Genomic DNA, 26,966 nt, shown 5'->3' on the forward strand with positions numbered 1-26,966 from the left:
AAAAGAAAATACAACTTGTAGAGGGGCCCTTCTGTTTTCCTTTCCCCATTCTTCATTGTTCATTGTTTGAGCACAGCTCTCTTTTCTAGTTGTCATTCAATGCTTCATAAAAATGGCAAATAACTGTTTACATGACCGTTGAATACCGCAGTAATCATTGTTGCAGATAAGATTCATCAATGGATGTTAAAATTAGTGGGTGAAATTTTGAAGAGGAACAAAATTTGCATAGCTTCAAAGTACCTTTCCCAAAATATTAACTTAATGTTATCAAGGTTAGCATGAATAATAAGACATATTGACATCAGAAATCCCACAGTACGAGGCAATGAGAAGGACATGGCATAATTCCATTACCATGATGCATAAACTCATCCAGATAATGAGAACATATTAGACAAAACTAAATTGAGGGGCATTTGTGAAATAAACCATTCGTACTCAAAAGTGTCAAAGTCATGAAAGTAAGGAAAGACTGGGGAAAAAATTATGAAACTTGAATAAGTTCTGTAGTTTAGTTAGTACTATTGTTGCTATGTTAATTTGTAGCTCTCATTATTTTACCATACATACACAAAGTGATAACATTAGGATGAGATCCATGAAGGGCCACTTGGGATTCTCTATACTATTTTTATGACTTCTGTAAGGCCAAAATTAGCTCAAAATAAAAAGTTAAACAAAAATGGTTGTACCCAAGGCAGGAGGATCACTTGAGGTCAGGAGTTCCAGACCAGCCTGGCCAACATAGTGAAACTACATCTCTACTAAAAATACAAAAATTAGTCACGTGGTTACTACTAAAAATACAAAAAATTAGCCACGTGGTGGCACATGCCCTTAGTCTCAGATACTTGGGAGACTGAGGCAGGAGAATGGCTTGAACCCAGGAGGCAGAGGTTGCAGTGAGCCAAGATTGTGCCACTGCACTCCAGCCTGGGCAACAGAGTGAGGCTCTGTCTCAAAAAAATAAAAATAAAAAAGTTATATCCAATTTTTAGCATCTCAAACGAATAATTTTTATTCCTTTAATAATTTTTGTCATCTTACTCAAAAACTTGATATTTTTGGACATGGTATTTTAATGAGAACATGACTAATGCCAACTATGGGTAGGAACACTTTGAAAAAATAAAAATGATTTCACCAAGGTATTCTCAAATTCTCATGAGACTTATTCATCAGAGTTTAAGTTATACCCTGTTTTGTATTTAAAATGCATTATGCACTGGTGTTGTTGTTGAACTAACATAGTTTACAATGATGTGGGATTTAACGTCGAAATTTTTCTTTTCAATATTATATGGAATAGGGTGTGTTGCTATTCACAGCTAAATGTTTGATGCTGTAGCTGGAATTCTTATTCCTTGGAGACTTTAGAAGCTATTGCTTGTAGATTACTTTAAATGCTTAAATGTTGGGAATTTGGTTCTGGTGGTTTTCCATATTTAAGAGGTGTTTAAAAGCAAATGAAACGTGGAAAGTTGAAAAAATGAAAAGGTATGTGTAATCGTGAGTGCTGTAACATATAGTTAGCTATGAATATGGGTAGTTATGAATTCCTAGTCATCTCATCTATGAGGAAATATCAACCAAATCTATGCTTTTCAATCTGTGGATTTTGTTAAAATGCAAGTTCTAATGCAGTGGTCCTAGGAGTCTACCTTTCTAACCAACTCCCAGGTCATGCCACCAACTCCTAGTGCCTGCTGGTCCAGGGACAACATGTGGAGTACCAAGAACTTAAATGATTGGAAAGAAAATGCTATGCATGAGTCCTGTCTATTTCTGGCATAAACTTTCAAAGAAAGGGACTTAATTTTTAAAAAGTGAAATATTTAAGTACCTAAAGGAACTCTTTAATTTGAGAAACTCTTGCCAGTGAAACAAACTCGGGAGACAGGAAGAGCTGCATGCGACACACCAGTCATCTTAATGTCACATGTCACCTGGGTGGAAATGTGGAAAGAAATGAGGCTGTGAAGTCAAAGATTAAGCTGAACCAGTCAAGGGCAGGTAGGAAACACCTCCTCTCAGGCACACAGAAATCCCCCAGCAGATGACGAGTTAGTGGGTGCAGCGCACCAGCATGGCACATGTATACATATGTAACTAACCTGCACATTGCGCACATGTGCCATAAAACCTAAAGTATAATTAAAAAAAAAAAAAGAAATCCCCCAGCAGGAGATTTACCGCTGCCACCAGGGGGCGCACCGCCACAGCGATCCTAGGAAGAGCATCTGGACCCAATCATTCTGCAGTTCTGGGGCTGGAAACCTGGGCGATGAACTGAGATGAGGAGATGAACACAGCACTGTATAACGTGAGACCATCCCATTAGCCTCAGGTCTCTCTGGAGATGACGACTTAGTGATGGGTCATGTGTTTACCACTCTGGACAGCTGAGCTGGGCTTGAAGTGGATTCTGCAGTCAGATTTGAGGCCTTGGGCAAGAGGGGTTTGCTGTGATTATCCCCATCAGAATAACACAGGGCTGTCTAAAGTACAAAGAGCCAACTGACTTTGGCATCTCTCTCGTCTGAATGTTTTGTATTTTCAAAATGCTTCATTGCCACAAAGCACCCTTCTGTGGAAAGGTTGGCATCATCTTTTACCATTGAGGAAACTGAGGCACAAGGGAGGAATGGACTATAGATCTGTGGCCAAATCAGAATCAGAATTCCAGCTTCTTGCTCCAGCCATAGCAGACCACCTGGCTGGGCTGCCGTTCCCCTGTCATCTCAGGGCTCCTCCGAATGAGCCTCGGGCACAGAGCTGCCAGCCAAGGCGGGGAGGAGCAGCTCCTTGGAAGCCAGGCCTGGAGGCCCAGCCTAGCATCATGCTCAACCCTGCCAAAGTCAAACCATTTCAATTCCTTTCATTTAAGTCAACTTGTCTTAACTGCTTACACATGAGCAGATTCTTTTAATTTTTATTTTTTTAATTAAAAAAATTGGACATACTGATGGAAGAAAAATAATTTTAAAGATATGGAAGAGTATAAAATAAAAAGTGAAAGTCCCTCTACATTCTCTGATCCCCAACCCAAATCCTGTAATCCCACATCCCAAAGTAATCAGAGATTGAGAGAGAGAGATGATTTTGCTTAACTTTACAAAAATGGGATTATACAATTCATAGTGTAGCTTCTTTTTTTTTTTCATTTAAGATGTACTGTATATCATTGTCTACCAGGATGAAGTTTTGAAATTTAAAAATGCTAAGACATTTTTTAGATCTATTGTCTTGATTTAAAATATGGGATACCTAAGCCTAATATTTGTATATTAACAAAAATAAGCCCTCAGGGCTCTCCCCAGGCTCCTCTGCCACACTCAGCACCTTGTCTGCCCAAGTTTACAAGGGCAAATTAAATTAGTGGCATGTATGTGTTTTCTTTCGGAATGATCCTGACAGAATGAACAAATTCCTCAAATTGTGAATACTTAATGTTTGTCCTCTGTGGATTAAAAATTTTAATCTCTTTATTATTTATGTGGTTCTGAATTATTTCTTACAGGAGTCTTTAAGAAACATAGTACTCATGTGAAAAATGAAATACATATAGACATAGCTATGGGTTGTGTTTTCATACTCTGTCTTTATTTCTTCCAAACACCCCAAACAAGTCAATTTAAAATATCGACAAATAGGTGCTGGGCGGTATATTTTTGCTCTTTAGACTTGCCCTCCAGGATTTACCAAAAAATACATGCCAAGCTGTCCCTTTCTCTGAAACAGCAGGTCTCAAACCTTAATATGAAAGGATACCTGGGACCTTGTAAATAGGGCAGATTGTTGGGCTTCATGAGTCCCACATCCTCAGGATAGGTTGGGAATGCATGTTACTAACAAGCTCCCACATACTTTTTCTGCCCAGCAGAAAGGAATTTGATTGACAGGATCTTCCATGAGTTTGTCATGGCCTGGGTGTGAAATTTTCCTGATGGAACCTATTCTACTTTCCTCTCATTTAGAAGAAAAAGGAAATGGGTTGTACTGACTTTTGCATTAAAAGCTGCCTCAAAGTCTAATGCACATTGCAGGAATTTTTCTGTGCTTGTCTTTGACAGCTTGGCCCCCTGAAGTTTCCCAGTGGACCTGTTGCCCTGCAGTTTCCCTTGGGCTCCTCCTTATGTAGTGTAGCTGGTTTGAGAAGCAGCTGACGACTGTTTCAATTTCAACTGAAGTTCCTTATAAAACTAGCCAATCTGGGAGGTCATCTGTCTCTGATCCAGATGTAGTGGTTTGATTATTCTTGGCTTATACTAAAGTTGGAACGGAACTGAAGCATCAGGTAAAAACCACCTACACCTTCACAGCGTGAAAAAGAACAAATCACAGCTATGCACACCACAATGGACAGACATCACAAAAACGAAGATGGGCAAAAGCAGCCTCCCTTTATCTGAGGTTCAAGGACAGGCAACAATGATCTAGGATACAGGGTTGGGAAGAGGCACTATCTTTGGGGAATTATCGCCTGGTGAGGGGCTGGCACAGGGAGACTTCCACGGAGAGCAGGAAATGTTCCATGTCTTGGTCTGGAATCTGTGAGGATGTATACGTATATACAGAGTCATTGAGTTAATGCTTAAGCTGTGTGCATTTTGCCTCATGTATGTTATACCTCAACACATTTTTTCTTTTTTTTTTTTTTCTTCTGAGACAGAGTCTCTCTCTGCCACCCAGGCTGGAGTGCAATGTCACGATCTCGGCTCACTGCAACCTCCACCTTCCGGGTTCAAGCAATTCTCCTGCCTCAGCCTCCTGAGTAGCTGGGATTACAGGCATGTGCCACCCTGCCTGGCTAATTTTTGTATTTTTAGTAGAGACGGAGTTTCACCATGTTGGCCAGGTTGGTCTCGAACTTCTGACCTCAGGTGATCCACCCGCTTCAGCCTCCTAAAGTGTTGGGATTATAGGCGTGAGCCACTGTGCCTGGCCAACAAATTTTTTTAAAGGCAATTGTGAATCTGACCATGGTCAACTAGGAAAAAAAAATCTATAGTCATATTCATGTGGTGAGTTAAAAACCAAACAAATGCACACAGTTGGGCAAAAAGAAAATTCAAAATTAAAAACTCTTATAAAATAAGCAGTCTATTTGAACTCCAGTCATGAACTGATCACCGAAAATAACGTGAGCCCACCTTGCAGACACGATGCTCTCAAAAGAGTAATTTTTTTTTTGTCCTTCAAAATACAGCCGGCTCAGAAAGTGTCTGAAGAAGCAGTTTTCCTGGCTTTTTGATAAAGATGGTGGACAAGAATGGGTGTGAGAAGAAATAGTTGTTAGATCTTCCTTAGTAAGGATGGGGTTTTGTCCAAGTCTACGAGACTGTGAAGGTACAGGGGGTTTTGTCTGCAGGTGATCAGTGCTATCAGTGTAATATCTTCCTGGGCTACATTTGAGTGAGGCAATGACAGGAAGCCTGGCCCTTCAAGTCCCTAGGCAAGAAGGGGATGCTGCATACAAGGCCTGTTCTACGCCTACTCCATGAATTTCTCCCTTTTATCCCCCCCGTCTACTAACATTTGGTCTCACTGTGCTTAAAGGTTTTCCATGAACACCCAGGGGTCTTTCCCCTCTGAGCTTGGGCCAGGTCTCCTTGTGTTATGAAACAGCCATGGTGAGAAAGCAGATGTCTCTTTACCAAGAAAGTGGCTTTTCTGGTTTTCTCTTCCTCTCTCCTCCTCTCTTCTAAATCAATGGCTTGCCTGCCACACCTGGGAATGTTTGGTGTTGTGGAGCCATAACCTTGCTTTGTCCTGGAAACTGCTCCATGAGATCTGTGAGCTGCGGGCAGCAGGAGGCTGGAGAGCTGGAAATATCACAGGAGGGCACTGAGCTGCACCTAGTTTGGGCACAGACGAAGTCTCATTCACTGGCTGGTGGATGATCTGGCCTGGGCTGAGAGTTAGTGAATATAGTCGCAGGAGGCTTTCTATTCTTTGTCCTAAAGGTAGAACTGTGAGAAAGACTAACCACCTTTATTCACCACATCAGGTCCAAAGTCTCTGCAGGGACCTGAAAACAGAATGTTTATGGGAGGTCAAAACAGGGGGAGTAGACAGTGACCCCAGAACCCAGCCCAAGGTGGGGAGGTGCTCTGTAAAGACACCTGTCTTATTCCTGAAAGGGTGAAGACCCCCACACATCTGGGAGTGATGCCTCTCTCTCCAGGCAAGAAATATTCTCAGACTGAAGTATCAGAGCACATTCTTCATTTCAACTCTTGCTCCTTTCACAGTTCAGTTTCTGGAGGGAGCTTCCAAAGCCTGCAAGGGACAGGTAGGAAAAAATAATGACTGTTTTCTTTGGAGAGGAGCTCCTGAGGCCTGTCTCACTTGGCCATCACCTGGTGGGCTGAGGAACCTATCAAGTCTCAGTTGCTGTCAGCCTAGGGACCAGGATCCCCACCTTTCTTCCCTAGGTGGTGCCTGGCCGCCCAAGGAATCACTCTCTGTGCTTTACTTTAACAGTGTCCTTCACTCCAAAATCTGTCAAAATGAACAGAAACCCAAGAATCACTTCTGTGTCCCACAGGAGTGATCTCCCCCCCACCCCCCAGCCACACACACACATACACTCCTGGTGCTGAGATAATTTCCAAGAAATTACCAGTTCCTGGTTATTCTCCTTCCTCCTGGGTCCCTTCCTAACTCCCCCTCCATCACCAGATTACACAATTCCTTGAGCCTATGGTATTTTCCCCTGGAGCTAGTGTTCATTTCCTAACTCAATTAATTCCAGATTCCCTCCCTCACCTTTTATTTTCCCTCGTTTTCACTAGAAAACACTATTTGAGTGTCTTTCCTGGTTAGGTGAATTCTTCTCAGCTCCTAAACTTTCTTTTCTGTGTCTGCAAAAGCTTGATGGAGATAACACAACTAGAGAATTCTCCCCACACACTCCAGCATGGATTAACTCGTATTTTTACACCCTCCTTAGTATCTGCAGCCAAAGCAAAGGGAAAACCACTCAGGCATTGTGGGGGAGGTACTCTGAGTGTCTGGAAGATGCCAGGCTGAGAACAGCAGTTCTTGGGTATAAATGATATACCCACGAAGGAAAAGTCTCTGGTCTCCCTGGGAGAGATGGCCTTTCTCTGGAAAGGATGTGACCTTGCTGTCCCCAAGTGCTGTCAGGGATTGTCTGGGAGGAAGTCGTGGGGGTAGGTCAGTCAAAGGTGGGGACACATTTGAACAGACCTAGACTGGGGAGCCCTATACAGAGGTTCTCTGCTTCCTTCCCACCTCCTTAGGGTATGAAGCTAGATTCCCTGATCTGAATGGATTCCATGGAGACAGTCACCTAGACAGACGCCTGGTTTCAGGTGATCCCTTTCTGGACAAGGTCTTTTGTTTTCAGCCCCCCCACAATGGCATCTCCTCCTCAGTCCAGCCAGCAGCCCCAGGCTAGCATCTGGGAAGAGTCCAGGGAAGCCCAACGAGGGAGAGTGGGCTGTGTCTGGGATGGCCAGGGATCCCCTCCAAATGGGCACCTTCGGCAGGTCGTGAGTCCAGCCATCTCTAGGGCAGCCCACACCTTCAGTAAGGAGGGGCAGGAGACCTAGAATGGGGGAAATGGGAGGACTAAGATTCTAATGTTGGAGGTCGGGCAGGCTGGTGTTACCTGCACAAGGCCAGAAACCTCTTCAGGCCGCCTTTCCAGGGACCGTGCCAGCTGTCCCCACTTCGATCAGCCACAGTGTTGGGCTTGGTCCAGCACGAACAGAAAGCGAAGTGTGAGCCCAGGCCAGAGGGGGGAGCCCGGACACCCTTATGGAACCAACAGCCTCTGGGGAGGCCTGTTCCAGATCCCGAGTCGGGCGCACAGGGGGATCCCCGCAAGGGGGCAGAGGGAAACCCGGGAGGCCCGCGAGAAGAGGCGAGGCCAGAGGCTGGCGCGGGCAGCCAAGCGCACTCGCGGCGCCCCGACTCCAGGTAGCAAGTAGAGAGGAGGCTGAAGAGCCCCTCGGATTTTTCCGAAAGTTTCCAGCGAATCCTTCTTGGTGAAGATCGGCCTCTGGGAGGCAGCGTGAGTGCTTCCCGAGAGGGGGCCCCCTGCGCAGTCCCCCTTCCCCTGGCACGGAAGGGTTGAAGGACTGCACACAGGGATCCCTCCCCAGCCCAGTCTCCTCCCAGCGCGCCCCCTCCCCGCCATGCCGGCCAGCGCCGGGCTGTGTCCCAGGCACTGCCCCCCGCCAACCCTGGCCCGACCAGCCTCGCCGCTGCAGGCTGCTGGGAGCTGCGCTAGCTCATGCTCCCAGCTCGCTGGGTGCTCCCTGTTCGCTCCGGCCCGGCCGCGGCCCCCAACACGCCGACCATGGAATAGGCGGGCGGCCCCGCGACGCGCTCCTGCAGCCAGCGAGGCCAGAGCCAGTCCGGGGTGGCTTCGCCAACCGGCGGAGTTGGCCAGCGGCGGGCCCTCCTACCGTCGGTCCTTCCCCGCTCCTCCTCCTCTGCCCCCGCCGCCCCCGCCTCCCGGCCGCCCCCGCCGCCCCCGCCGCGCCGCCGCCCCAGGCCGAGCGCGGGCGCGGAGCGTGGGAGCCATGGCGCGCGAGGAGGAGCGGGACCCCGAGCGCCGGGAGGCGGCGGCGCGGGCAAGCGGCGAGGAGGAGGAGGAGGAGGGAGGGGAGGAGGGACTGGGCGATAGCGACGAGGAGGGCGACGACGAGGAGACGGGCAGCGGCGAGGAAGAGGAAGAGGAGGCGGAGGCGGCGGCCGGGTGGGAGCGCAGCGAGGACGCGCGGCTGCTGCGCGCAGGGCTGCCTCCTGCCGCTGTCCCCGCCGCGGCCGCCCGCGACAGGAGCGGCCGCCGCCCGCCGAGGCCGCCGCCCGGCCGCCCGAGGATGCGGCCGCCCGGCGACGAGGACCGCGCGCGTCGTCGCCGCCGCCGCCGCCGCCGGAGGGACCTTCTGCTGAGCCAGCTCTGCTTCCTGGCCTCGGTGGCGCTGCTGCTCTGGTCGCTGTCGAGCCTGCGAGAGCAGAAGGGTGAGTGCACGCTGCCTGCCCCGAGTGGGCGCTGCGGCTCCGGCGGCTCGGGGCTCCCGGGGCTGGGCGCGGGGCTGCGGCGGGCGGCCCGGCCGGAGCCCCGGGATAAGCGGGCTGGGTTGGCGGGGGAAGTGGGATGCCAGGCACGAGGACTTCCCCTGCCCCACGCAGAGGCATGGAGATGGGGACCCTGAGCGCCAGCAGCCGTCAGGCTTGGGCGTCTGGCCGCCCTGGGAACATTTACCTGTGCCCGCCTGTGCGCTGCTTACTCGCGAGCTGGAGGTACTGCTGGTGGCGGTGGTGGGGAGTCTTACCCTCCATCAGCCCCCAAGGCCAGGGATAAAGTTGTGCTGGTAGACCCGGCACCTGTGCAGGTGACCACCTGTATACTCCTCAGCTTGCTGAAGGATTCAAGGGGACTGCTTAACACACAGTTGTCCGTATGTTCTCCATCCGGAGAGCAGGCGGGATGGCCCGAGTAGAGAGCTCTTCACCCCCCTTTCAGAACAGGTGCCGGGAACTTCGGGGAGAGAAAAAGTGTTGGCCCTCCAGCTACGGGCTAGTAGGGGACTTGTTCTCCTAAAATGACCACTCACTGGGAAGACAGGGACTTCTTCCTCAGAGGTCCCTTTTGCAGAGCTGCTAATGTGGAAGAAATGGTTTGCAGTGGACCACGCATCACACTGTCCGCTCCTCTCCCGGTGCTCTGCGCAGTCTGCCCTTTAACCCACAACTTTTGTCTTGTCTTTGTCCTTGGCCTTTCTTGAGCTGAAATAGATCTTGTGTGCTCAGAACAGTTGTCTGCTGAAACAGTTTCGATCCTGGGATTCAGCTGTCTATAAAATGAAGGAAAGACATGGGAGAATAACTGTTGTAAAATGGTTTTATATCCCGGCCGTGGAAGTGGCACGATTCGTGGGAAAACAGCCATGTAAAGGGTTGTGAGGAAAGAAACAAAACAAAACAGAACAAACAAACAAAAAAAACAGTTACAAGTATGTGCTGTGGTGTTAAGGTCGACGTAGCTCTAATGCAAGATGTCATGAGGTGCAGAATAAAGACATTTTGATAGTTACCGTAAAATATTTTCAAAGGTGCCATGAATTTAAAAAGCGGTTTACCCCAGCTTGGCTGGTTTCCTGCTTGGTGGGGAAGCTAAACAGGCGTCAGTCTTCGTTCAGGTTTGAGCAGACCGCTTGACAGACTTCATCATTTATGGTAATAGCAGAGAGTCCGTCTTGGTCTTCAGTGAAGCTGTTGAAGACTCCACGGCTCTCTCCATTGCTCTCCTGGAGGGGGCCGTGCCGTTGTGAGGGAAGCAGAATCTCTCCCAGGGCAGATTCACATCTGCCAGACTTCAGTTTACTGACAGTCTCACTAAGGGAGTTTTCCCGAATCCCCTTTTTATTTTCCTTTTTTTTTCTAGTGAAAAACCAGTTTATAGTTCATGCCACCTTTGGAAAGGGCTATTCCAAGTGGATTACACGCTGGCCATATTTTTCTGGTATGTTGGGGCTCTATGAGACATAGAGTTCCCACCACTTTCAAGAATATAAAAGACATTTTTTTCTGGGTGAAGGATGTGACTCATATAGTTAAGTCAATCAATGACAGGGGGCTGCCTGGGCCCTGAAAAGCTGGGATTTGGGGGGAGAGGAGGCCAGACACTCTGCAAACCTGAAACTTGGGGACCGGAATGTCATTTTGAAATGGTTTCCCTGGCAGTGACATTTCTATTCAGGTGCCACTGACTCAGATGTAGTTCCATAGCACAGCCTTTTCCACATCCCTCCCTCTGTCCCTTTCTCCTTCCTACCTTTCATATTCTTTTTTTCTCTCACTTCCTCTTCCTCCCTTCTCATCTCTGTTGGTCTTAGGACCCCTCCACACCCCAGTAAATGAAGATCTAACAGGCAAAAGCCAAGTGTTAAGGAGGATGCCAGCCAGCCTCCCTGTGTTGCCCCCGAATGACATGTGAGTTGAAATGGTCTCCAATCACTTTTCTTCCATTAGGTATTGATGATTTCTGTATGTGATGCACAGTAGTATTTTGCAGCAAGACACAGGTTTTTCTAGATAATTTTTAACATATTAATTAATGTATGTGAATCTGCAAATGATAATTTTGCAAGGGGAATTGTCGTTTGGCACCCCTAAGCATTTGAATGGTGACTTTTACCCTGGAAACTTGGAGCACACACTACCTAGTGGTCCTTTTGGTACAGATACTGAAGTTTGGATTGGAGCATTGTTTTGAAGACCTTGTGGTGTAGAGAGGCTGAGTGATTAGTTTAAAGTCACACAGCATTCAAAGAGTAGAGTAAAAAACCAACCTGAGGTAACCTGGTTTTTTGTTCCCAACTCTGTCCTCGTATTCAAACCACCATTTGGGTGTAGCTGTGTAATATTTATATAATCCTATAGGGGGTACCTTCATAATGATCAAAGGTAATATTTTCATTTAGTCACCTTGAAACCCATGCAATGATTGTTAAATGTAACTTCTCAGAAGCTCGTTTTCTGACACATATTGACCTTTCCCTCCCTCCTTCCTTCTGTTGGCCCTTCCTCCCTCTCTCCTTCCTTCATTCTTTTTTTCTTCCTGCTCTCTTCCTTTCACTCTTCTTTCCTCTTAAAATGACAGTTCTTTTACCAAAGCAAAATAGAGATGTGTGATAATTATATTATATAATGTTTCATAACATTTCTAATCATATGGAATCCGAGATCCCTTTCTAGACATCTAACGAAACTCAGATTTGGCTATGTACTGAAAAGTTTTGGTTATATACTGAAAACATTTTCCTTATATTCAGTATTTGGTTATATGCAGTAAGAATCTACATTGATTCTTTTCTGCTGAGGTGTAACATGAAGTCTGCTTAATTTAGGTCAGGAAGAATCAGTGCTGGAATCAAGAAATTCTAACAACAACAAAAGCAATAATAATAACTGGAATTTTGGTGGGCTCTTACGTGCCAGGCAATGCGCTATGCCCACCTTATAGATATTGCTTTATTTAATCTGCAGACACTCTTTTCGGAGGCATGAGCCTTCAGTGGTGGAAAGCAATGAGCTCTAGTTGCCCTATTTAGTTGTTATGGATGAAGATCTCATTTTTGATCTCTGTTTTCAAAGCCAATTAAAATAAGGTGTTAGATTTGCTGGGGAGGATTTTCTTTCCTTTTTGCAATAAGAATAGATTACTTTTGTATATTTTGAGTGGTTTAAAAGTGTTATATTTTTCTTTGACGTAAACTACCCGGCCATTTTTTTCCAGAAGTAGTGTGGATAAAGCCCAGGGATTCTAACTGAGGAGTAATTCTAGACTTTCTCTCTAGAAGGTTCTCAGGGAGGTCATAGTAATTAAGAAAAAATATACACCAGCCTAGGCAACATAGTGAGACCCCATCTCTAAAAAAATTTTTTTTTAATTAGCTGGGTGTGGTGGTGCATTCCTGTAATCCCAGCTACTCGGGGTCTCAGGTAGCAGGATTGTTTGAGCCCAGAAGATTGAGGTTGCAGTGAGCCATCATTGTACCACTGTACCCCAGCCTGGGCAACAGAGTGAGACCCTGTCTTAGAAACAGAAAAAAAGGAAAAAAAGAAAAAAATTACACACACATGCATGTATATATACATACACATATGTACATATACATAGGTGCATGAATGTATGTATGTATGTACTTTGAGATACTTTCTATACTAGTTGCTATTGCTGCATGACAAGTCACCCCAAAAGTTAGTGGTGTAAAACAGCCATTTAATTTTTTTGCTTATGGATACTTTCGGTCAGGAATTTGGATGGGGTAATGGGGCTGGCTTGTCTCTGCTCCACTACATCTGGGACCTCAGCTGGAAAGATTGCAAAGCTGGGTGGCTTGACAGCTGCATCTGGAGTCATCTGAAGCAATACCTCTCCCATGCCTGGGGTTGATGTGGCTGTTCACTGGACCCTCAGAGCTGGGCTGCCAACCAGAACACCCACACATGGCCTCTCCATGTGATCTCTTTATGTGGCTCACTTTGGACTCCCTGAGAGCATGACATCTGGGTCGCAAGGGCGGGTATCCCAAAAGGACAAGGTGAAAGTATATGGCATGTTTATATCCTAGCCTCAGAAGTCACAGTCACAGAATGTCATTTTCACTATTTTCTGTTAGTCAAAGCAGTGTTAGATGTCAGCGCACGTTGAAGGAGAAGGGCATAGATACCAGCAGTCATTCAGTGGAGGAGTGTAGGGTCACATTATAAGAGCCTCTGCTGTGGGAGATACTGTTGTGGCTGCCTTTTTAATAAACCCAAGGATCTGAAGGGATCGTAAATTGGTAGTGAATGTACACATTTCCCAAGGTGGCTAAGGTGAATACCATATATATGCATACATACAAACATATATAGACAAACGTACACACAGACATACGTATATATGCATATATTATCTTGGAAATATCTTCTACTCATGAAAATATTGCTGCTTATTTTAGCTGGTGTGGGGTCTAGAAGTGGTATTTGAAAAGGAGGTTGCAGTGGGTATTTGAACTGCAAATTTAGATTACAGAGCTGAGAGCCCGTCTTTGCCTTTGTGGCTGCCGATTCCTCCTATGGCGATGACCACAGCTGTTTAATCCTTCTTATGGCCCAGTGTGAGGACTGCTGGCATCTCCAGCTTTGTTTCCCTCTTCTATTTCCATTCATCCCCACTCTGGTTTTTCCTCTGCTCCTCAAAAGGTCTACGATTCTTCTGATCTCAGATTCCTGGCGCTTGCTGGTCCCACTGTCTGGACTGCTTTGTCCACCATGGCTAGTGAATTCCTCACTACCTGGCTCGAGATCTTCCTGAATAGACTGAGTCCCTCTATTTCTCTCTCTGAATACACCATATGTTCCCTTCATAGCATTTATCACAGTTGGTAATTATGTGTTTATTTGGTCATGATTTGGGTGATATCTCCTCTTCCCCAGATTCTAGGGTCCAGGAGGTCAGGGACCCTATGAACTTTCCTCATCTCTGTACTCCAGTCACTGGCCCCCTAGTAGGAGCTCAGAAGATACATAAATATCTTAAATATAGAGGCAAGTATAAAAGGTATTTGTTAAATAAAGACTCTCTTTTGATCGCTGAACTACAGTGCCTGTGATAAAAACTAGTCATCCTGTGTTAGGAGCCCATTAGCTGACATGGATTTTATTGTCATGATTTATTAGGTTGGTGCAAAAGTAACTGCAGGTTTTGCCATTGATAATATAATTCTGCTCTCAGTCCAGCAGATTCGATATCATTACCCATTTCTCATGGGATAGCACTGAGCTGAAGAAAGGTGGAGTGCAGTGCCTAGTGTCTGTTAAGTGGCGGGATTTGAACCCAAGTCCACCTACGTCAGGGCTGCATGCTGCTGCATTTTCCAGGCTCTGTGGAGGAGGACATGAATAGAAGACGGGGAATCACCCTGCCTTTTTCAGTTAACTGAGGAGTAAGGAGTAACAGAAGGTTGGTTTCATAGAAGCAGTATTTTAGAAACACATTGCTTTTCAACCTTTTCTATTTTTTGCATAAACATATATAGATATGTCTCTTTCCTCTTGGCTTTTCTTAGCTTCTCATCAACCCAGATTTTTCTCAAAGATTTCCTCCACTTGCAAGCCTCAAATCCTTGTGGGAAGCTTTTTTTTTTTTTCTTCACCCTGGAGGGTTGGCAAAGCTAAAAGAATTGCAAAACTAGCTATTTGCTGAGAATTCCAAGGCCTGGTGGAAGATGGCTGATAGGACAAAATTTTGGCAATTTTCTTTTTCTGTATGGAGGTTACTTTTCCTTGAGCAAAAGAACTTTTTGGAGAAATAATAGTACATAGACTTTCATAATGGGGAAACTGAGGTATGGGGTGGTTAGAAAATGTTCCTGAAGTTGCAAAGCAAATGGGTTATGCTGCCAGGAAGGTAATTTGGATTTTTTTTCTGGTCCATTTTTGCCTTCTTTTTCTGTAGAGCTTGTTTGGCAATTATTTATATTTATTGTTTGCAGTGGTTTCACAAATGGGATTATCCTGTAGGATTTGAGAATGTGAAGTATTAAGGACCCAAATGGAAGAAGGTTTTGTATGAACCAAGTGGTGATGGGCTTCAGGTTTCCTAGGACTCCCCCTGCTGTTCTCTTCCTGTTCCACTTCCAACCTGGAGAGGCAATGCTCCTTGCTGTTGCTAGTCCCAGACGGCCCACACTATCCCTTGTTTCCATTGGTTTCCCAGCCCTGCTCTTACCCTCGTAGGCTGTTCCTTCATGAAACTCTCTCAGTGGGATCCCTTGAGGGAGTTCCTGCCCGGACCCCAGTTGCATAAGACACAGGGATCTTCACCCATTTGTTCATTCAACAAATGGCAGGGTCTTTGCTAGTTGCTAGGGTGGCAGCGTTGTCTTTGAGGGACACCGTGATGTTCATCCTCGTGGTGCTCAAGCTTGAGTGAGAAGAGAGGTGCTGAACAGGTAATTTTCATGAATTATGAGAGATCAGGATGAGAAATACAGCATGGCATGGAGGAGGCTGTGGTGGTCAGGAAAAGCTGGAACCTGAAAAAAAAAAGGGAATAAGATTGAGGAAGAATGGAGGATACAAAGGCAAATGTAGAAAAATAGGCAAAAGATGGGGACAGCCAATTTACAAGAAAACAATTGCAGATGGCCAACAGACACAAATAGCAAACTTAATCTCAGTTTTAACACAAAAATCAAGTTAAAAATAATGAAATACCATTTCTCAATATCAGGTTGGTAAATTAAAGTAAATTAAAACATGGGCTCACATCAAGGGTTTGTACAGATGCTGGAGACACAGCTGCTCTAGTTCACTTCAGAGGAGGATGTCAGATGGCACTCTAAACACTATGGGGGACTATCATCAGGGGACCTGGTTATAGGAATAGACCCCAAATGGAGCCTTGGCCATTTAATGTGATTGATGTGTAGAAAGGGAGGTGGGTGGATTAGAATGGCTATACGTAGATATTTGAGACTTGGGTAGAAACTCATCTTAGCTGGACCCATCCATGGACCATGGAGCATGTTGGTCATGACTTTTTCATGTTTAGTTGCTTAGGTGGGAGTTCCAGGGAACAAGGAAAGACATGTGTCATTCCTGGAACTGTCTGAACCAATAAACGTCACTTATTTAAATCATGAAATCTAGTAATCATTTTTGGCTTGTCAATAGTGATTTATTTTTAGGAGAGAGTGAACAAATAAAGTCAGCTCATCTGTGACCTAATTTAGGGACTTTCACATTTGCAACTTTTACATTTGGAATATTTGCAATGAATATTTCTCTTCCTTTCTCCCTTTGCATTTCTGCATTGTTTGATCTCAGCAAAAGTCATTTTCACTTAGGCAGCCAGTCTGCCATGGAATTGAACCCACAGAGGACAGAGAAAGGAGCAGGTTTCTTGATTAGGACTTTGACGATAGAACAAAAGGGGTGGGAGAAGGGACTGGTGACCTCAGAAGTCAATAATGCCATGTTTAAGACAGAACATGAAACATTTATTTTTGAAGATTTGGACTTTTAGAGCATCTAGGTGGAATATAGAGCTGACAGTTGAAAGTCAAGATGATGAGCATTTGTGGCTGCAGATAAAGATGTTGGAATGGTATGCATGAGGGTAAACGTTACATCTATGGTTAGCTCCGTGCTTCTCAGTCTTGTCTACACATTGTAATCACTTTGGGAACTTTAATAATTACTCATGTCCGAGTCCCACCTCCCAGAAATTCTATTGTCATGCTCCCAGTAGTGGCCTGGGCATTGGGATTTTATAAAAAAGTAACACAGTTGGTGCCAGTGTATCTCAGCAGCCAGAGCTAAGAACCAGAGGGTTAACGGTCATTCTTTACCATATCACAAGCACATTTTGCTGCTCATCATTGAGGTACAAAATACACTGTACTTAAATTTCTTGTCCTGAATGTGAATGAATATGTGTTTTTCTGCTTCATTTTCTAACCCTTCACCACTAATTTAAACTTAAACTTCTCTCCAGTTGCCTAGATTTCCTTTTCTTTTTCGAGACAGGATCTTGCTCTGTTGCCCAGGCTGGAGTGTAGTAGCATGAACATAGCTCCCTGCAGCCTCAAACTCCTAGGCTCAAGCAATCCTCCTGCCTCAGCCTCCTGAGTTGCTGGGATTACAGGTGCGAGCCCTCACACCTGGCTCTTCCATCTCCTCTCAATATGTGCAGGGACACTAAGTATTCCAGCATGTCTTCTTTGGAGGAAGTCTTTACCAGATTCCTCTGGCCTGCTCTGATCTAGACAGGTCACTTGTAAAGTCTGCTGCCAGCTGTCATCTTGCCATTGCCCTTCAGCTTCATCCTGCATATTTCTTTTAACCTTCCCTTGGGATGAAAGCCCTGCTCCCTGGAACCCAGGTATGCGTCTTTCTTAGCTTATTCCTGAAATTTCAGTTTACATTTTTTGAGGGTCACACCCTCCAGGCACTTCCTACAATAGGGAGTGTGGAAAGTAAAGATTCAAGACTGTATGTGCTTTAAAATGTATTCCTTCTACCTCTACACTTAGAAGATAGTTAGACTGGGTCAAGAATTTAGGTTGAAACTCATTTGCCTTGGAATTTTGAAAGCATTGCTTGAATGTCTTCTAGCTTCCATTGTTGCCTCTGAGAAATCTGTTGCTGTCTTGGTTAATCATTTTGGAAGCCTGTATCCCCCCCCAACTCCAAGAGCATGTCTATTCTTTGCTTTGCTCCTAATGGTCTGTTTTTTCCTATCTTCAGTCATGTCACAATTATATGACTGGCGTGGGTCTATTTTCATTCATTTTCTTGGATCTTTCACCAGGTTCTCTTAAACTGGAAGCTTGTCTTCTTTAGGTCTGGGAACTTCCCTTTTGTAATATTCTTCTTCCTAAGTACTCCCTTTTCTCTTTCTGGATTGTCTATTATTTGGGTGTTTGACTTCCTGGATTGACCTTCTAATTTTCTTATCTCTTCTCTCCAATTTCTCTCATCCTTTTGCTTGAATTTCTATAGATTTTTTTAACCGTGTCTTCCAACTCTTATACTGAGTGTTTAATTTCTGCTGTCATATTTTTAATTTCCAAGAGCTCTTCTTCCTGTGGAAGCTATTTTTAGTAGCATCCTGTTCCGCTTCAGTGGTACAATATCATCTCCCATATCCCTAAGTAGATTCATAGTAGTATTGAGGTTTTCTTTTCCCCATATGGACTCTGTTTTTTCAAGTTGCTGTTGTTCCTTTGTTTTGTGTTGTTTTTCATATTATATATGCTTTCTTCAGATGTCAGGGGATCTTTGGCAACTGCTTATATTTAGGTGGTGCTGTGGAAAAGATGACCGGAAATTGTGCAAAGGAGGGTCTTGTTGATTGTATCTCTGTAAGGCTATCTAACTGGGCTATTTTATTGGACAATGCTTCATATCTCAAGTTTTAGATCTCTATCAGGGGGTGGTCAGTTTTCCCAGAGAAAGATCGCTCAGCATCCTGTCTTGAGGGAAAAGACCTGGTTACTTCTGAGAATCCAATAGGAGAGGAATCTGGGAATGGGGAAGGTTTTTTCAACAGAAACAGTCCCCTAGACTCAAGATATATTCAGCCCTCACAACTGTGAGTAAGGAAGCACTAAATAATTTATTTAGATATATAGCAGGACCATCCCAAATTATTTAATCCTTCCTTCCTTCCTTCCCTCACTCCCTCCTTCCTTCCCTCCCCCCTCCTTCCTTCCCTCCCCACTCCTTCCTTCCCTCCCCCTTCCCCTCCCTCTCTTCCTCCCTTCCTTCCTTCCTTCCTTCCTTGTTTCCTTCCCTTTTAACTACTGTACACATGAATCTGGTAAGAGCTACTGCCTCCTGGTAGAACTAATGGTCAGAAGTAAAGAGAAGGCTTAATCTTCCCCATACCCCTTTTTTTAATTGAAAATTTTTTTAGAGAATTTCAGATTCACACACAGTTGTAAGAAGTAATACAGAGGGCCAGGCACAGTGGCTCATGCCTGTAATCCCAGCACTTTGGGAGGCTGAGGTGGGCAGATCATCTGAGGTCAGGAGTTTGAGATCAGCCTGTCCAACCTGGTGAAACCCTGTCTCTACTAAAAATACAAAATTAGCTGGGTGAAGTGGCGCATGCCTGTAATCCCAGCTACTCAGGAGGCTGAAGCAGGAGAATCACTTGAACCCAGGATGTGGAGGTTGCAGTGAGCTGAGATCGCACCATTGCATTCCAGCCTGGGCAACAATAGCCAAGCTCCGTCTCCGGGTGGTGGCGGTGGAGGAGAAGTAATACAGAGACATCTCTTACACATTTTCCCATTTCCTTTAGTGGTAACATTTTGCAAAACTATATTATAATATCATAACCAGGGTAATAACATTGATATAATCCACGAACTTTATTCAGATTTTTCCAGTGTTATTTGTATGGTAGTCCCTCAGTATCCATGGGGGATACGTTTCAAGACCTCCCAGTGAATGCCTGAAACCATGGATAGTACTGAATGCTACATACACTGTGTTTTTTCCTATACCTATATAACCATGATAAAGTTTAATTTAGAAATTAGGCACAGTAAGAGATTAACAATAACTAACAATAAAATAGAACAATCGTAATATACTCTAAGAAAGGTTATGAGAATGTGGTCTCTCCTTCTCTCTCAAAATATCTTCTTGTACTGTGCTCACCCTTCTGGTGATGATGTGAGATGATGCAGGGCCTATGTAAGGAGATGAAGTCAGGTGCATGACATAGGCCTGTGACATAGCGTTAGGCTACTGTTCACCTTGAACCCAGGCACGGCCACACCGTGACAGTTGATCTGATAACCGAGCTGGCTACTGAGTGACTAAGTGACTGTAGAATGGATCAGCTGGACAAAGGGATGATTTATGTCCCAGGCGGGACAGAGCAGGACAACTTGAGATTTTATCACATTACTCAGAACAGTGGCAATTTAAAACTTAGGTATTGCTTACTTCTGGGTTTTTCCATTTAATATTTTTGGACCATGGTTGGCTGCAGGTAACTGAAACAGCAGAAAGTGAAACTGAGGATAAATGAGGACTACTGTACCCATGTGTGAGTGTGTGTGTGTGTGTGTGTGTGTGAGTGTATTGAGTTACACACAGTTTTATCACCTGTGTAGGTTTGTGTATTCATTATCACATTCAAGATACTGTACAGATCCAACACCACAGGGATCCCTTATGCTGAACACCCACGTGTCTTTTAGTACAAAAGGAGTAGTCCAGTAATTTATGTCACCTATTCCCAAAAAAGTCAATTAAAAAGTATAACGTCAAGACTTAAGGAAATTCTACCCCCAATAATTTTGCACTCTACACAAAGCATTTCCTGCAATTTGGGGCAGGTCAGTCTACATTAGTAAAATTGAACCATGAAGGGTTTTCTCCATGGATGCACTTTTATTACTGTCAGGTATGGTAACCTGAACTATGTGCTGGATAAAGGCCATGCATGGCTTGTTAACAATTTCTTTGATAATGATTTTTTTCTGTCATTTGCACAATATTTCTGAATGAATGCTCCATGAAAATAGCTTATTTGAGTAGTTTGTTCATTCAAGCAGCTTAGCCATGGCCCTTGCAATATTACTTTCAACATTATCTGTTTCCTAGAGTATTAGAGATGGAGAAACTCCTGGGGAACATTGAATCTTAACATCCTATTTTACTTTTGAGGAAACTAATGTCAAAGGAAATTGGTATTGGGGCCAGAACCCAAGCTTTCTGATTCCTTGCTTAGTAAATTCTTTAAAAAATGCCAGAAAGTTAAGGTTATAAAAAATATTTAATGCAAATTAACTCCTGGTAAAATTTTTTCAAATTCTGAAATTCTTCTGAAATGCTGGAATCTTTCTGGGAATTTTTTGGCATTTAGTGTAGTTAGTACATGGGAAAAATTAGGAATTTTCAGGGCGAGCCACTTCTTGTGACAAAAAAGATATTTGTTTAATCGGAAACACTGGCTGTTGGAATGCTCCTAGGTTGCTTTAGGAGAGAGTTTGTGTCGTTGGTTCACCACCTTCTACCTGGGTTGTAACCTCATATAACCATTAGGATGATTGACCATTTTGAAAATGAGTGGCCATTAATTCGTTTTGTTAGGGGTCTTTGAGCCTACGGGTTTTCAACTTTTTTCATCCTTGTTGTTGGAATTCTGGGTTGTGATTTGAAGATACTTCCAAAGAAATAAAATTTTCGTAGGACCTTAAGAACCCAGGCTTTGTAAACGTGATATGAAGGGCCTCTTGAATGGCATTCCACAGTTTGGTTGTTTGAAGTCACAGGTGTTTGTTGGGGCATGTGCAGGAAGAAAGTCATCGTACCTACTTTAAGTAAATCTGGGCATGAGGACAGGTCAATTCCGGTATTTTCCAAGCATTGTGGAATATTTCTTCCCTTGCACATGTTAAATTGATATCAGACTACATATAATGTTTTAGATCCTGCTTTTAAAATAAAAAACCCCTAAAATTGACAGGGTGCAGAACAATATATCACCCCCAAAAAAACTCCCTCAAGCTACCCCTTTATATTCTTACACTTCTTCCATCTCTGAACCCTGATGTGTTCTCTGTTACTATAGTTATGTCTTTTTGAGAACGTCATAGATGGAGTTCTATAGTTTATAATCTTTTGAGACAGGCTTCTTTCACTCAGTACAATGCTTCTCAGCTTCATCTAAGTTGTTTTGCACATCAGTAGTTCATTCCTTTTCATGGCTGAGTAGTATTCCACTATACAGATGTACAATAGTTTGTCTGTCCATTTAATGTTGAAGAACATTTGAGTTGTTTTTAGTTTTGTTAATTTATGAACAGAGTTGCTAAAAACACTCAGATCCAGGGTTTGTAATTCCTTTTTCTTGACTTATTACAGTGGCTAAGACTTTTAGTACAATATTGAGTTTGAATGGACATCCTTGTCTTGTGTCCCTGATCTTGGGGGGAAAACATTTAGTCCTTCCCTATTAAGTATGCTATTTGCTGTAGGTTTTTCATAGATTGCCTTTATCAAATTGAGTAATTTCCCTTCTCATCTTAGTTTTCTGAAAGTTTTTATCAAGGGGGGATATTGGTTTATCAGATGTTTTTCATGTATCAATTGATATGCCGAGGTGGTTTTAATTCTTTAGACAGTTAATATGGTGGATTGCATGGATTGATTTTCAAATACAGAATCAGCCTTGCATACCCGGTATAAGACCCACTTGATCATGGTGTATTTTTCATTTTGTATTTCCTGGATTTGATTGATCATATTCGTTTGAGGGCTTTTGTGTCTGGACCTGTAATTTTCTTCATTTGTACTATCACTGTCTGGTTTTGCTACCAGGGTAATACTGGCCCCATAAAATGAATTAGGAGATGCTTCCTCATAGTTTCTGGAAGAAACTGTGTACAATTGGTGGGTCATGCTTTTTAACTTATCATGGGCATCCCTCCATGGAATTAATCTTAAAAACTAGTTTTAATGTCTGTTTAATAGTAATAATAATTACAGTATTTTTCTTCATGTTACAGCATGTAATGTTTATTGGGCATTTAGTGTGGCTGAGGATTGTTCTAAGTGCTTTACTTGTACTGACTCCTTTAATCTCCACAATAACTCTATAGAGTGGATACCATTATTATCTCCAATTTACATGCAAAGAAAAATAAGACACAAACAGTTTAAATAACTTTCTCAAGGTCACAAAGTTTCTATGTGGTCAAGTAGAATTTGAATCCAGGCAGTCTGATTCCACATCCTGTGGTCTTAACTGTTACATTGTATCCTTTGATTATATCATAACTTATTTCTTCAGGGTTCAATTTGAGATCCATATTTTGAGATTTTCCATGCCTTCACTTTGATGACTGTTCTTGTCAGAAGTCTTTGACAATCTCTGCCAATTCTTTAGGTTGGATTTCTAAAGGTGGTATTTCAGCGTCAAAAGGCATACCCATTGTAAAGGCTCACACGTACTACCATGTAACTTTCCAGGAATTGGAACAAATTTGAAATCCCAACAGCAGTGTTTGAGAGAGCTCAATTCGATGTTCTGTTGCCCGAATTATTTTTATATATTTTTAATTCAATTTGATTGTAGAAAGATGGTGTCCCGTTGGTTTAGTTTGCCTTCCTTCTTTACCGGGCAGGTTCAATATTTTACACGTTTATTGAACTTTTATATTTATTTTCTTGTGAGAAGGGTTTGCTCATATCCAGTCTTCATTTTCTTCTAATGAGTTAATAGTGTTTTTTCTTAACGTTTTGTAAGAGCTTTTATATATTTTGTTTTACTTTGCCCTATTGCAAAAGTCTTGTTCATTCATTTTTTTTGGCATAGAGTATTCTCATGTCATCTGGCCCACACCGTATCTCTTTCCCTTGTATTTTTTCATCCTCCTATTCTTAGATTCAGGCTCTCAGTCATGTATTTATTCCCCATTTGTATGGCTTACTTTTTTAAAAATTTAACTCTTTACTTCATTTGGAATTTATTTTAGCATAAGATTAAAATTTAATTTAAACAGATTAACATATTTAATAGTTAATTCCAGAATTGTTTATTGACTACTGTTTCCTCTACCTCCACATTTGTGGTATCACCTTTATTCCATGCCTATTCTCTTATGTACCAGAGGCAAATATTTTATGATATTTATTTTGTTATATTTACTCATTAATTAATTGTTAACTTATTAGCATGTTAATTATCTGGTAGGTCAAGACACCTTTCCTCTTTTTTGAAAAAACTATTTATTATTATCTCTCATTTATCTTTCCAAATGAATTTATAATCCTTTACATTTTCTCCAAATCCTTCTAGGTTTTGATAAATCTATAAATAATTTATGGGAAAATGGCATTTTATAATGTTGATTCTTTTTGTTCGTAGTGTGCTTCTTCATTTGATAAAGGCTTTTAAAAAATTTGTCAAGATTCATGATTATTTCTCTATTTCTTTCTTACATTTACTGGTGAAGGTTACTCTGGTATTTATTATTTGTTGTTGCTCTTGTTTCATCCCTTAATAGTCTTTTAAAATATTGCTTCTTCATATTTTATTCTTAAAAATGTGAAACTATACAATACTGAAAATAAATTTATTCTATGAACCAATATCTTTAGGTTCATTCTGTAGCTGAGGAGTTTTTTTACTGTTGGAAGACTATGTGCTGTCCACTGGGGTATGGATCCCGTTGGCTATTAGTGACACTGGTTACCTTTCATTTTGCTGTGGAAGCTTCCTTTCATTTGTGGTTTTCTACATTAGAAAAAAATCAGGCCGGGCACGGTGGCTCATGCCTGTAATCCCAGCACTTTGGGAGGCTGAGGCAGGCGGATCATGAGGTCAGGAGATTGAGACCATCCTGGCTAACACGGTGAAACCTTGTCTCTACTAAAAATACAAAAAATTAGCTGGGCATGGTGGCAGGCGCCTGTAGTCTCAGCTACTGGGGAGGCTGAGGCAGGAGAATGGCATGAACCCAGGAGGCGGAGCTCCTGGGTTTATGTTTTCCTAGAGAAGTGTTAATTTCATTAAGATTTTAGAAATGAACAAAATTATGAAGTACTTTTTTTGTTTTAATTTGTTCTGTAATTGAGATTACATAACCTTTTCTCAGTACTAACTTATATGTTTATTATTTTCCTTGATAAAATCTGACTGTATTTGGTGTATTTTATCAATTTGTGAAAATTTATATCTTGTATTTCTTCATTAATTTTTCTTTTTTCCCTTTTCCCCGAGTCAATAAAGCTTTAGTATTTATTCAAAATCTCTTCTTAATTCCTGTGTTTATTTTCAAATATCTTGAATTAAATGCTTTATTTCCTTTTTATTATTTTTTGCTTTATAATGCAGTTGATGTTTAGTGTAGCTTTAGACTCACACTATAAGTTTTAAAATGTCATGCAGTCATTATTGGTACTTTTCAAATAGTCTTGTAATTATAGTTTTTATTTTTTCTGCAATTAATTATTTGAGAGACTGAATTTTAACTTCTAGGTTGTTGGAGTGTGTGTGTGTGTATATATATATGTATATACCAAGTTCTAATTTTATTTCATTTTGCCCAGAGAATATGACCTTTAATTGTGGCTTCTTGTTGGTTTTGGTTGTTTCCCTTGGAACATGAACTGTTTGTAATTTGGATAGTTATTTGTCTGTGTCTTCATCTTTTTGTCTTTTCCTCTTCATTCTGTAAGAGCCTATGTTTTTTTCCCCTTGGTGATTTGATTTTCAGCACTATTGGGTCTGCTCTCTGCTGCCTCTTATTCCCATTTATGTTTTGTGTTTGCATTTCTGGTTTTTTAACCATTTTATGTCTTGTCATCTCCATCTTAGCTGACTCCCCTTGTAATCTTAGCCTTTCCCATTTAGTGATTTTTCTTTCATATATCCTATGTTTATTTGATATTGAGATTTAAAAAAATGGATTCTAAAATTTACATCTTCTTCCCATAATATATATATAATCCCCAGGTGGGATTCACACCTGGGGACCCATGTACCCTTCCACAGTCCGCATGTCACAATCCCTTCTTGTGTGTTAGGCATTCATCCACACTCAGCTTCTTTTATGCATCTCTGTATTTCCTTCAGTGGGAACCTGGGAAAGGGTGAATCACTTGCCATTGGCTAATGACCGTGTATCCCAGAATGCCTGTTCAGATTTTAGCTTGAAATTTTTAGTTTGTTACAAAGAAAAAGAAATTGGGATTTGGGAACAACTAAAGCTATCCGATATTAACTACTCTGTCTTAGTATTTTTTAGGCTTACACCTGTTTCTATGGTTTACCCCACGTAATTATCTCTGCAGAACCATGGATTAGGTATTATTATCCTCATTTAAATTAAAGTAACTTTCCCAAGGTAAAAAACAGGTAGACAAGGCAGTTTTGAACTTATACTTTCTGAGAAAACACTCTTATACTATTTTCCCCGTGTCAAACATCTCTGAGGAAAGACATTTCTGGATATTTCTGCCAGGAAGTTGGACAAGGAGTTACCCCAGTGTGGTTGGCAGAATAGTGCTCCCAAAGATGTTTATGTCTGAATCCCTGAAATCTGTGGGTTTGTTATGTTACATGGCAAGGAGGAGTTCAAGTTGCTGATGGAATTCAGGTTGCAAGTTAGCTGACCTTGGAATAGTGAAATGATCCTGGATTATCAGGGTGGGCTCCGTGCAATCACATGGTTCTTGTGAAACAGGGAGGCAGGAGAGTCAGCCAGAGAAGGTGATGTGCCAACAGAAGCCGAGGTCAGAATGATGTCATTACTGGCTTGAAGATGGAAGAGGCCATGAGCCAAGGAATGGGGGGTTCCTCCAGGAGCTGGACAAGGCAAGGCTGCAGATTCTTCCCAAGAGCTTCCAGTAGGAATGCAGTCCTGCTGACACATTAAATTTAGCCCCGTAAGACTTCTGTAGGATTCTGACTTCCAGAACTCTATGGGGCTGTTGAAAGCCACTAAGTTTGTGGTAATTTATTACAGCAGCAATAGGAAACCCACGCACCCAGTGTATCGAATATTGGCCATGGTCTAACTCTCTGCAGAGCAGGAACAGGAAGTCCTGGAGTGATTGGCTGTGTGTGCACACCCACCACATGGAAATTTACATTAACATGTAACATGTTATCACTTGATTATATATTTATTAGCTCATTTTATTGTCGTCACCCTTTCCTAGCTAGAATGTCAGCTCCCTAAGAGCAGGAACTTGGTCTGGTGCATTCATGGCTATATGCCCAGTGCCTCGTATGGAGGAGAGGCTAAAGTATTCATTGGATGATTAATTTTTTTCCCAGGTGACATTGTACCAACTAAATGGAAGCTAACTTACATCTTGTGGTAGAATACTGTAGATTATATAAGTAATAATAGAAATAGAAATTGAGTTAAAATTGTGCTACCCTTGACAATCAA

General features: G+C 42.7%; 1 protein-coding gene across 1 annotated transcript in view; it reads left to right on the forward strand.

Moving 5' to 3' along the window:
* The first annotated feature begins 8,542 nt into the window (after nt 1–8,542).
* SLC24A3 (solute carrier family 24 member 3) overlaps nt 8,543–26,966 on the forward strand; it is a 509,957-nt gene continuing 491,533 nt past the window's right edge. The window contains exon 1 of the mRNA XM_054468182.1: nt 8,543–9,003. Within this exon, the coding sequence (XP_054324157.1) occupies nt 8,562–9,003 (442 nt within the window). The 5' untranslated portion in view covers nt 8,543–8,561. The remainder of the gene's footprint in view (nt 9,004–26,966) is intronic.

The sequence above is a fragment of the Pongo pygmaeus genome, chromosome 21, assembly GCF_028885625.2.
Source record: "Pongo pygmaeus isolate AG05252 chromosome 21, NHGRI_mPonPyg2-v2.0_pri, whole genome shotgun sequence".
NCBI lineage: Eukaryota > Metazoa > Chordata > Mammalia > Primates > Hominidae > Pongo > Pongo pygmaeus.